This window comes from Rhinopithecus bieti, unplaced genomic scaffold (genome assembly GCF_001698545.2).
Source record: "Rhinopithecus bieti isolate Rb0 unplaced genomic scaffold, ASM169854v2 scaffold_13704, whole genome shotgun sequence".
NCBI lineage: Eukaryota > Metazoa > Chordata > Mammalia > Primates > Cercopithecidae > Rhinopithecus > Rhinopithecus bieti.
Window position 1 is genome coordinate 4136507 of NW_016808231.1, and position 11268 is coordinate 4147774.

At 52.0% G+C, this 11268-nt stretch overlaps 3 protein-coding genes across 21 annotated transcripts in view; 2 read left to right on the plus strand and 1 right to left on the minus strand.

Annotated features, from left to right (window-relative positions):
• The window catches only part of ZNF500 (zinc finger protein 500), a 38776-nt gene extending 33513 nt beyond the window's left edge, over positions 1 to 5263 (plus strand). The window contains exon 8 of the mRNA XM_017886258.1: positions 5230 to 5263. The gene's annotated coding sequence lies outside the window, so the exon portion shown is untranslated. The remainder of the gene's footprint in view (positions 1 to 5229) is intronic.
• The window catches only part of DNAAF8 (dynein axonemal assembly factor 8), a 15998-nt gene extending 7159 nt beyond the window's left edge, over positions 1 to 8839 (minus strand). For 6 of the 10 annotated variants that reach the window (XM_017886244.1, XM_017886241.1, XM_017886238.1 and 3 more), the window contains exons 1-5: positions 8746 to 8839; positions 6522 to 6699; positions 5190 to 5378; positions 2558 to 3055; positions 338 to 455 (exon numbers count right to left, since the gene is read on the minus strand). In XM_017886244.1, coding sequence (XP_017741733.1) covers positions 338 to 455; positions 2558 to 3055; positions 5190 to 5378; positions 6522 to 6650 — 934 coding nt within the window. In that variant the 5' untranslated portion in view covers positions 6651 to 6699; positions 8746 to 8839. The other 4 variants (XM_017886245.1, XM_017886240.1, XM_017886239.1 and 1 more) reach the window with 2 other exon arrangements.
• Positions 8840 to 9054: 215 nt separating this feature from the next.
• The window catches only part of ANKS3 (ankyrin repeat and sterile alpha motif domain containing 3), a 42331-nt gene continuing 40117 nt past the window's right edge, over positions 9055 to 11268 (plus strand). For 4 of the 10 annotated variants that reach the window (XR_001888028.1, XM_017886223.1, XM_017886226.1 and 1 more), the window contains exon 1: positions 9173 to 9274. The gene's annotated coding sequence lies outside the window, so the exon portion shown is untranslated. Of the gene's footprint in view, positions 9275 to 11268 lie in introns of all 10 variants that reach the window. The other 6 variants (XM_017886231.1, XM_017886234.1, XM_017886232.1 and 3 more) reach the window with 5 other exon arrangements.

Consider the following 11268-nt stretch of genomic DNA (forward strand, 5'->3'; position numbering starts at 1 on the left):
GAGGTGAGGGAGGGAGGGAGGGAAGGAAAGAAGGAAGGAAGGAAGGAAGGGAAGGAAGGAAGGCCCAGGGAGGTGGGGAGGAGGAGGTATGGGTCATGGGGTAGTGTCTGGAGGCCTCTCCTTTGTCCCTAGGACCTGGCCCACGCCTGGCACGTAGCAGGTGGACACATATATGTTGAAGGAATGAAGTCTTTCAGGGACTGGCAGCATGAATGTTCAGGGCAGGGCCAGCAGGGAAGACACGTGTGGGCTGCAGGATGGTCTGTGACCAGCCTGAGGGGCCCAGGAAGGTGCTGCTTATGGGGATTCACGTGAGCTCCAGTGTTCAAGGTCAGACCTTGAACTTGGCGGCGGTCGGCTGCCCACCACACAGTTCCAGGTGCACGATTTCCCTGGTTGTCTTCTTGCCCCGCCATACTCTGAAGGATGTAATCCAAATCCCACGCTTCAAGTTGCTGAAATCATTAAAACCAGTGATTATGAGGATGCTGAGGGGCCCCAGAGGCAGGGTACCTGCTTCACAGCTGCTATGACCCACGGAGATGGTCATAGGATGTTGGGGTGTAGAAATCAGGAATTAAATGCATGACAGAGTTTGCAAATGGGCTGACCCCACCTTTCCATTACAGATTGAACGCTTCTGTTAAGGTGGGCCTGCACTTTGGCCACCTCCTTCCTATGCTTTCTTGGAGATCAGTACTTTACTTTTGTTTTTGGCACAAAGACGTTGTTTGACCTTAAGGAAACCCTGTGTTGTTTCATTTTGTTTTGTTTTTGAGACCGAGTCTCACTCTGTCACCCAGGCTGGAGTGTAGTGCTGCGAGCTCAGCTCACTGCAACCTCCGCCTCCCAGGTTCAAGCGATTCTCCTGCCTCAGCGTCCCAAGTGGCTGGAATTACAGGCATGTGCCACCACACCTGGTTAATTTTTTTTTTTTTTTTTTGTATTTTTTGTATTTTTAGTAAAGACGGGGTTTCACCATGTTGGCCAGGCTGGTCTTGAACAAACTCCTGACCTCAGGTGATCCACCTGCCTCCACCTCCGCCTCCCAAAGTGCTGAGTACAGGCATGAGCCACCACACCCAGCCTAATTTTTGTATTTTTAGTAGAGACGGGGTTTCACCATGTTGGCCAGGCTGGTCTTGAATGCCTGACCTCAAGTGATCCATCCGCCTGGGTCTCCCAAAGTGTTGGGATTACAGGCGTGAGCCACCGAGCCCAGCCAAACCCTGTGTTGTTTTAAGAAACACTATTTAGGTTCATATAGGTTCAGAATGTTTGGAGGTTAAAAAGTTTTGTTCTTTCAAGAATCAAGCTATTCCAGGCAGGAGCTAAAACTGCAAGGTTTGGCAGTGAGCGCTTAGGCGCAGAGTGAGTGTGAGGAAATTAATCAAGAATTCATGTTTATCATATGACCTTTCAACTCTTTGCAGTCCTCTAAGTGGAGAAAAATAAGTTTTTAGGTGAACAGAAAGAACTTTAAACAGTAGTAAAGATGACTTCTGTGTATACCTGATGCCAGTTTTCTCTAAGCTGTTAAGAAAAATTATCCAAAATTTGTAAAACTGAGGTGTGATGGTTACTTTTCTGTCCAGTAGACAACTCCTCTAGGACATGAATGTAGCAAGCGTATCTCTGCATTCCTCTCTCTTTCCCCAGTGTTTTACAAAATCCCAATTTCTTTTTTTTTGAGATGGAGTCTCGCTCTGTCCCCCAAACTGGAGTGCAGGGGTGTGATCTCCATCTCCCTGGTTTAAGCGATTCTCCTGCCTCAGCCTCCCAAGTATTGGGTTATAGGCGTGCACCACCACACTTGGCTAATTTTTGTATTTTTAATAGAGTCAGGGTTTCACCATGTTGGCCAGGCTTGTCTCGAACTCCTGACCTCAGATGATCCTCCTGCCTCAGCTTCCCAAAGTGCAGGGATTACAGGCATGAGCCACCACACCGGCTAAAATCCCAATTTCTTATGATCTCATTAAACCAGCTCTGTCATCCTGCTGGTTCCCTCATTAATGCACTGAATACAACTCTGTAACAGGTGTTCACTAGTTTATGAGAATGAGGGCTTTCATATTTTGAGATCAGGCTTTGACAGAACCAGGTTCTATATTTTAGATATGGCTATATGTATTTATAAACATCCTTGCGAGTGGAATTCCTTTTTTTCTCTCTTTTTAAATTTATACATTATTTCTTCTTTTTTAGAGATGAGGGTCTCACTGTGTTGATCAGGCTGGTCTCGAACTCCTGGCCTCCCTCCTCGGCCTCCCAAAGTGCTGGGATTACAGGCGCAAGCCATTGTGCCTGGCCTCCTTTTGTCTCTTTAAAGAAGGCAGGCCCTGCTTGTTCTGGTTCTTGTTAACCCCCGCCCAAGGATGTGCTCTGCTGGGATCCCCCAACCGCTCTGCTGAGACAGGTACAGAGAATGGTGGATAATGGGCCTAAGGTCCTAGTGGGCCAGCCCTCAAGCTGCTTCTAGCCCCAGTGCATGGGAACAGCGGCGATGCCTCAGGTAACAGGCCTGAGAAAGAGCCAGGCACGCGGAGGCGCCTACCTGGAGCGAGAGCACTGGTGGTCCCTCCGGAGGCTCCGCAAGGGGCATTTTGGATCTGGCAGCTGATTCCACAGTGTGGCAGGGCGCCTCCTTCACCCCTCCTTGGTCACTACTGGCCGGGCCGCAGGCATCCCAGGTGACTTTCTGGAGGATGTCCTTCTCTATCATTTTCCTTCTCTCCTGTCGGAGGGCCCGGCGGTTCACAGATTCTTGTGAGGCGGGCTCTGCCTTCGGGTCTCCTTCATGGCGGGAGAGACTGGCTTCGGCCTGTGGGTCCCAGGGAGGACCCTGGGATCCTTTGGTGTTGAAAGACAGGCTTCCAAGGTCGCTGTCCAGCCACCTGGGGGTCTCCTCGGCCATCCCAAGAAGAGCGCTGACCTCACCAGAGTTTTCAAGAGGCCTGCCAGGGTCTCTTCCTGCCTGAGAGGATGCATCCTTTGTCCTTGTGTTCTGTCTGTTCCCAGGTTCTGTGGCCAATTCTGCAGGCACCAGAACTGGCTGTTGAGAAAACAGGTATGTTCAGTTAGCATCCTCAAAAACATGCTTCAGGGAATTTTTTTCATAGTAAAATATGTGCATAATTTTTTTTTTTTGAGGTGAAGTCTCGCTCTGTTGCCCAGGCTGCAGTACAGTGGTGTGATCACAGCTCACTGTAGTCTTGACTTCCCTGGCCCACGCGATCCTCCCACTTCAGCCTCCCAAGTAGCTAGAATGACAGGCACATACTACCAGGCCCAGTTAATTTTTTAAAATATTATTTTATGGTGACGGAGTCTGCAACATAGTTGGTCTTCCAGGCTGGTCTCAAGTTCCTGGCCTCAAGCTATCTTCCGGCCTCAGCCTCCCAAAGTGGTGGGATTACAGGCATAAGCCACTGTGCCTGACCTATTTCAACCATTTTTAACTGCACACTTCACTCTACTAAAAATACAAAAATTAGCCAGCATGGTGTCACGCGTGTAATCCCAGCTACTCGGGAGGCTGAAGTGGGAGGACTGCTTCAGCCCAGGGGGTGGAGGCTGCAGTGAGTGGTGAGGGCACCATTGTCCTCCAGTCTGGGTGACAGAGCAAGATCCTGTCTCAAAAAAAAAAAAAAAAAAAATTGGAAAGCTATTGTTGAATATGGGTTGGCTAAAGACAACACCACCGAGGCATCCCGCTACTTAAATACAAGGCTAGAGTGGAATGTATTGTTACAGCAATGGAACAATATTTAAATTATCAGTAATGGTAATGTGGGGGCTCAGCAATTGATACCCCAGGCTGGAGTACAAGCCATCCAGCCATCCTTCCACCTCAGCCTCCTGAGTAGCTGGGACCACAGGCACACCACCACACCCAGTTATTTTTTAGTAGAGATCCCACATTACAAAAAAAAAGAAAATAATCCAGAAGAGTTTCTGAAGTAATTGATTGTAGAAATGAAGAAGCAAAATAAAATCCACGTGGAAATCGTTCCACCTGAACCCACCGGAGTTCTTAGCCACCCTGAGGATCTCTGCTGTGTGGGGTTAATTCAGACCTCGGTCTAGGCATGGCAGGGCTGATGGCGGATTTCCTTCAAGGTGATGGGTGGCTGGGGGCACGTCCTGGTTTTGTGAGATCATCTGGTTCAGTGCCTGTGCCCTCTCATTCAGTAGGTTAATGGTTCTCAGCAGAATACCTGAGAGAAGTGACGCTGGAGCTAGGCCCCGCCCCCATTTTGGAAGTGGGTTAGTGCCTCTACACTGTTTTCTTTTTTTTAAGATGGAGTCTCACTCTGTTGCCCAGGCTGGAGTGTGCAGTGGTGTGATCTTGGCTCACTGCAACCTCCGCTCCCCCGGGTTCAAGCGATTCTCCTGTCTCAGCCTCTGGAGTAGCTGGGATCACAGGCACCTGCCACCATGCTCAGCTGATTTTTGTGTTTTTAATAGAGGTAGTGTTTCACCATGTTGACCAGGCTGGTCTCAAACTCCTGACTTCAAGTGATCCACCCACATTGGCCTCCCAAAAATGCTGGGATTACAGGCATGAGCCACTGTGCTCAGCCAGAAATGGAGTCTTGCTGTATTGTCCAGGGCTCTCAAACTCCGGCCTCATGGGAACCTCTGTCTCAGTGTGCAGCACTGGCACCGCAGGCCTGTGTTGGCATACTTAGTCCACACTTGCTCACTGTCTCCTGGGGTGTCCCTCCCACGAGGTCCAGCTTTTGTGCTTGCTCAGGCACTGCTGGGCCATCTTCCTCCCTCCCACTCCCCACGGTAGCCTGTAGCAGTTTAGTTTAGCAGGTTAGTAAACCAGAGTTCCTGTGTACTTGCCAGGTGCTGGGATGAGCCAGGTAGCCATGAAGCCAGCTGGATTAAGGAAGAGACATTTAGGACAATCAGTCATGACAATGGCCAGAAGCTATTCAGGATGCCATGGTAGAAAGCAGGATAGGAGCGATCAAGAGGAAGAGGAGGGTCAAAATCAGATGGAAAATCAAGTCCGCACACCAGCCCTAAGGTGCTTGGCTCCCCGGGAGAGGGAGGTGTGTGGAGGTTAGATGTTGGGCGTCTGAATACCTTGGGTTGTATGTACATGGGACAAAAAAAGGGACTGGGTGTCATGGAAATGCTAGACCAGTGGTTTAGATCAGTCAGTTTAGACTTACACTGCACACACACAGGCGCACACTCTTCTGTGTCCCACAGACCTCGGGAAGGGATTCTTCAGCTGCAGCGACCCAGGTCCTGGACTTGTCGCAATCAGCAGGATCTTCAGCCAGCTCCTCTGACAGGTCTGGAATCAGGGCGGTTTGGTTTCGCTGGAAGATGAACAGCTCCTCTTCCCCATAGTCCGACTGTGGACAAATGAGAGGGCTTTTGGAGGACGAGGCAGCAGGCAGAGCCCTGAGGGCCCAGCCATCCCTGCTCTCCACCCTCACTTCCAGCCCAGCATGCCCAGCCCGCCTAGCCCTGCTGCTCAGGAGCCTGGGAGAGATCTGGTTCTCTCCCAGTTAGCCTTGCTGCGTGCGGCTTCTTGCCACTGTTTAGAAATCAGCTCGGCAGTACCACCTCGTGGAGGTAAGATTCAGGCTCCTGGTTCTGCAAGTACCTTGCAGACAGCAGGTGCTTCATTAATGCCTCGTGTGACATGAACAGGGCAGCGAGGTGGTAGCTGAAAGCAGGGTCCAGCCCGCCCCATCCCCTGTGACCCTGAGCCATCACTTACACAGCTTAGTGTGTCTTCTTAAAGGGACTGGGGCTCATACTCTCAAACGAGACTGACGGTGTGAAAACGCACTGAGCACTGAGGTGCGGGGTCCCTGTAGGTACTCCTTAGCCTCGCCATGCACTGGATGACGTCTGAAGTCCCTGAAGCTCTGTTGCTGGTGCCCAGGTAGGACCTAAAGCCAGCCCATTCCTTTTAAAACCCTCACACTGTCTCTTAACACCCAGTGCCAACCTGTGCACTGAGGAGCCCCTGCCAGGAGCATCTTCAGCAGCGCCTTACACCTGCACCTATGGCTATTGGTCTGGGTGTCTTTGAAGGCCATTTCAGGGACCCCACACCACAAATGCAGAATCCCTCGAAGGCTCATCACAATGCACTGGAATTGTGCATTCTCAGTGGGTGTTCTGGTCCTGTCCTGGCCTGAGAGAGTGGAGAATAGCAGAATGGAAAGGACAGAGCTTCTGCATCGAGTAGACCTTTGGTGCTCCAAGTCAGCACCAAAAACCCAACTGAAAGGGTCTCCCAAGATGCTGAGCACCAATACCCATGCTCAGAGAGGACACTCAAGGCAGAAGAAAGAATAAAGAAGGAAATAGGCACCCAGAAAACATAACTTTGAGTCTGGCCATGTGATTTAAAGTAAAATGACAACACACTGCACAGGCCAGCGGGAGAAGTCTTCAGAGAAGTGCTCCAACGCTGTCCTGGTCAGCGTCATGCCTGCTCTGGTAGGAAGGACAAGGTGTCCAGGGAGAGAGTTCCTGCTTACCAAGGAGGAGTCTGAGTCCAGAGATGGGAGCTGGTCTTTGACAGCCTTGAGGATGGTGTCCCAGGGCCCCGTCTGGGAGGCCCAGGGAGAGCCCAGCGAGGGTGCCATACCTTCGTCGTTGGATGCCATGAGGGCCCAGGCTTCCCGATGCCTTCTCAGTGCGCCATCACCGGAGGAGCTGTGTGGGGCACAAGGGGTGATGGAAGAAGGTCCAGGCCATCGAAGGTCAGGAGAGCAGGGGCTGCCCCACCAGCTGTAGGAGACCAAACAGGCTGGCAGGCCTCACCACCTGCCCGTTTCCTTCAGGTTATGCAAGCTCCTGTTACTGAGTGCCAGGCACTGTGTGTGTATGTGTCCGCTCATGGACACGTGGAGCCTGCAGGTAGATCACATGTATAGTGATATATACATAATACACAAATATATGTATTGGTATAAATATGCGTATGTAGATATGTGTATGTTATATAGAATGTCATATGTATGATATGTAATGATATATAGGTATATTTTATATATATGCCATATAGTATCATTATTTGCTTCATTTCATAGCCTCAGGATGTTTAGTAAATAGCAACAATGGACTCTGAATCGGGGGAATTTCAAGTCCTACTACTCTTTACTGCCCTTTACCAAGGAACAGAAGAGAGACACCTTGCTTTTTTTTTTTGAGGCAGAGTCTCAGTCTGTCGCCCAGGCTGGAGTACAGTGGTGCAATCTCGGCTCACTGCAAGCTCCGCCTCCCAGGTTCACGCCATTCTCCTGCCTCAGCCTCCCGAGTAGCTGGGACTACAGGTGCCCGCCACCATGCTCGACTAATTTTTTGTATTTTAGTAGAGATGGGGTTTCACCATGTTAGCCAGGATGGTCTCGATCTCCTGACCTCGTGATCCACTCGCCTCAGCCTCCCAAAGTGCTGGGATTACAGGCGTGAGCCACCATGCCTGGCCAACACCTTGCTTGTTTTGTAGACAGGGTCTGGCTTTGTCGCCCAGGCTGGAATACAGTGGTACAATGATAGCTCACTGAGGCCTCGGCCTCCTGAGCTCAAGTGATCCTCCTACCTCAGCCTCCTGAATAACTGGGACTACAGCTGTGTACTACCACATCTGGCTAATATTTTTATTTTTTGCAGAGATGGAGTCTCCCTGTTGCCCAGTCTGGTCTCAAACTCCTGGCCTCAAGTGATCCTCTTGCCTCAGCCTCCCAAAGTGCTGTGATTACAGACATGTGTCACCATGCCTGGCTGACAGTTTGCAGTCACCCAGTGATTTTTTTTTTTTTTTGGAGTCACCACTCTGACCAGCCCCTGCATTTGTATCTTAGAGTCTTAAAGGAGATGGTCCTGTTCTTCAGCGGACTGGGGAGCTTGAGCTTGAGAGCTGGGGGGTGACGGTCCTCTAGAGCCAGTGTCAGGAGAACCCTGTAGCCCGAGAGGCCGCTGTGGCTTTGGCCCTGCAGTCAGTGCCCCTTCATCCCCACTCAGGGCAGCGGCAGGAGATGTCAATTGGGGACTGCTTGCTTCCTCTATGCTTCTGGGACCAGGGCAGGTGCTTGGTGCACTCTCAACTGGGAGCAGCAGGTTGGGGACGCATCTGTTGCACACACTCAGCGGGTATTTTTTGTAACTAGAGCTCTGTTCCGCAATTCAGGGCACAGTATTTTAGGGCAACAGAATCGTCGAAGTGAAGAGGGCCTCCAGAGACTGATAAACTCTTCAGGCGGACAAGACAATAGGCGAGGGAACAGCATTAGCAGCAGAAGGAAGGGCATGTACAGCGGCTCAAAGGAATGAACCGCCCAACAGATTTAAGGGAAGAAAATGTCAGTTGCTGGAATCTGCGGTCAAAACGGACCAGACAATGCAGGGCCCTGAACGCCACGTTGAGGCGCTCGGCGCATCCCGAAGGCGAAGGGGAGGCTCGGAGCCGCCACTGAATAACGGCCTTCCGGCTCCATCTCGGGGATCAGTTTCTCAGCTGCAGCCTATTAGGCCCCGCCACGGCCCCGCCCAGGTCCCCAGAGCCCCGCCCCCAGCCCGCCTGGCACGAGGCTGCCGGTTCTCATGGAAACCAGACGCCAACAGCCTCCCGGGTCGAGCCTTTAAATTTTAAAGCTGTGGAAGTGGAAAGCCCATCGCTCCTCCTCTCACACCCCCAGCCCCTGTTTCCCCGCGTTTTGTTCAACTCCCTGCAGGCGCAGCAGGCCCAAGGCCCCTCACCTGAGGCTTCCGCCTCCACTCCCTGCGCGGTCCTAACAGGGCTGCAAACAGCCTCCAGCGCGTCACTCCAGTCACGTCTGTCCCTCGGGCCGCGCCACAGGTACACAGCGCCCTTCTTCGGCACTCTCCCTCTTAGCGCAGCTTTACATTACCAGCCTGCCGCCGCGTTCCCCGCGCTCCTCTTTCGGGCCTTTGCGCGTTCTGCCTCTCCTGCAATGGGATTGGTTCCCCTGGCTAGGGCGGGGGCTGGGTAGGACAAACACCACCTGCTCATTGGCTGTCGCGCGTATCATACAACGAGCCGGGAAGCTGACCGGAAGGTCCGGGTGTGGGACGTGTGCATTCCACGGGGCCCGGGAGCTGTCCCGGTGTGGACCCGCGAGCTTCCCGGCGTGCTCCGCGCCCTCCCACAACTACTTCCGGGGCGGGTGCCGGGGGCGGTGGCCCGGCAAGGGAGCGTGGCGGCTAGTTGCTCGAGGGGTTGGCGGCGGCAGCCCGAGGGCGGCGCAAGGCCTGAGGCCCAGCACAGGTGAGTTTCGCAGCTGCCCGGCCCCACCATTTGCCTGCACGTGCTGCCCGCCTAGACCCGGCGCTCGGGCGTCCCGCTCTGCACTTGCTCGCCGCGTGGGTGGAGGACCGAGCCCCACATTTTCTTTATGTGGCTGTGGCGTGGGGACGGTAATGCTCTGTGCGCCGTAGGGTTCCTGTGGGGATGTGGCCAGGGAGCGTCGGGAAGCGTCACTGCTGTGAGTGCTGGGGTTGTCGGCCAGGGACCCGCCCCGGGGCCAGTGAGCTAGCTTTGCCATGCGCCGGTTCCCGCCGCGGTTCCACGGGGCGAGAGAGGGTGTCCGGGGGCTTTTACAGACCTCCTCTGTGGACGTGACAGTTTCCACCAGCATCACGTTTGTTAAGATTTTTAAAATTTTTTTCATTTTTGTGGGTACGTAGTAGGTGTATATATTTATGGCGTACGTGAGAGATTTTGATACAGGCGTGCAGTTCGTAATAATCACATCATGTAAAATGGGGTCTCCATTCTTTCAAGCATTTATCCTTTGTGTTACAAACAATCTGATTATACTCTTTTAGTTTTTTTTTTTTTTTTTTGAGACGGAGTCTCGCTCTGTCGCCCAGGCTGGAGGGCAGCCTCCCGGGTTTACGCCATTCTCCTGCCTCAGCCTCGCGAGTAGCTGGGACTACAGGCGCCCACCACCATGCCCGGCCAAGTTTTTTGTATTTTTAGTAGAGACGGGGTTTCACTGTGTTAGCCAGGATGGTCTCGATCTCCTGACCTCGTGATCCGCCCGTCTTGGCCTCCCAAAGTGCTAGGATTACAGGCTTGAGCCACCGCGCCCGGCCTCTTTTAGTTTTTAAATGTGCAGCCGGGCGCGGTGGCTCACTCACGCCTGTAATCCTAGCATTTTGGGAGGCCGAGGCGGGCGGATCGCCTGAAGTCAAGGATTCGAGACCAGCCTGGCCAACATGGGGAAACTCCATCTCTACGAAACATACGAAAACTAGCCTAGCGTGGTGGCTTATACCTGTAATCCCAGCAACTCGGGAGGCCGAGGCAGGAGAATCACTTGAACCCAGGAGGCGGAGGTTGCAGTGAGCCGAGATAACGCCGCTGCACTCTAGCCTGGGCAACACAGTGAGACTCCGTCTCAAAAAAAAAAAAAAAGTAAATAAATTATGCAATTAGATTATATCGATTATAGTCACCCTGTTGTGCTGTCAAATACTACATCTTATTCGCTCTATTTTGTCTTTGTGTCCATAACCATCCCCACCCTCCACTACCCTTCCCAGCCGTGGTTACAATAGAAGTAACCGTTCTTCTGCTCTCTATCTCCATGAGTTCAATTGTTTTGCTTTTTAAATAACCACAAATAAGTGAGAACATGCAGTGTTTGTCTTTCTGTGCCTGGCTTATTTCACTTAACGTTAATGACCTCCAGTTCCATCCATGTTTTTGCAAATGACAGGATCGCTTTCTTTTTTTATGGCTGAATAGTACTCCATTGTGTCTAAGTACCACATTTTCTTTAGGATTTATTGTAAAGGTAACAGATACTTCACATTTTCAGAGTGGACAAAACCAAAAAGTTGAATGAAACATCCTATCTCGAGTGCTACTTTACACCACACCTGTAAAGTAGTGACACCAGTGCTACTTCACACCACACCACTCGGGATGGGATGGGATGGGACTTTTAGTTTTCACTTTAGTGTTTTTTTTGTTGTTGTTGTTGAGACGGAGTCTCGCTCTGTCGCCCAGGCTGGAGTGCAGTGGCCAGATCTCAGCTCACTGCAAGTTCCGCCTCCCGGGTTTACGCCATACTCCTGCCTCAGCCTCCCGAGTAGCTGAGACTACAGGCGCCCGCCACCTCGCCCAGCTAGTTTTTTTTGTATTTTAGTAGAGATGGGGTTTCACCGTGTTAGCCAGGATGGTCTCGATCTCCTGACCTCGTGATCCGCCCGTCTTGGCCTCCCAAAGTACTGGGATTACAGGCTTGAGCCACC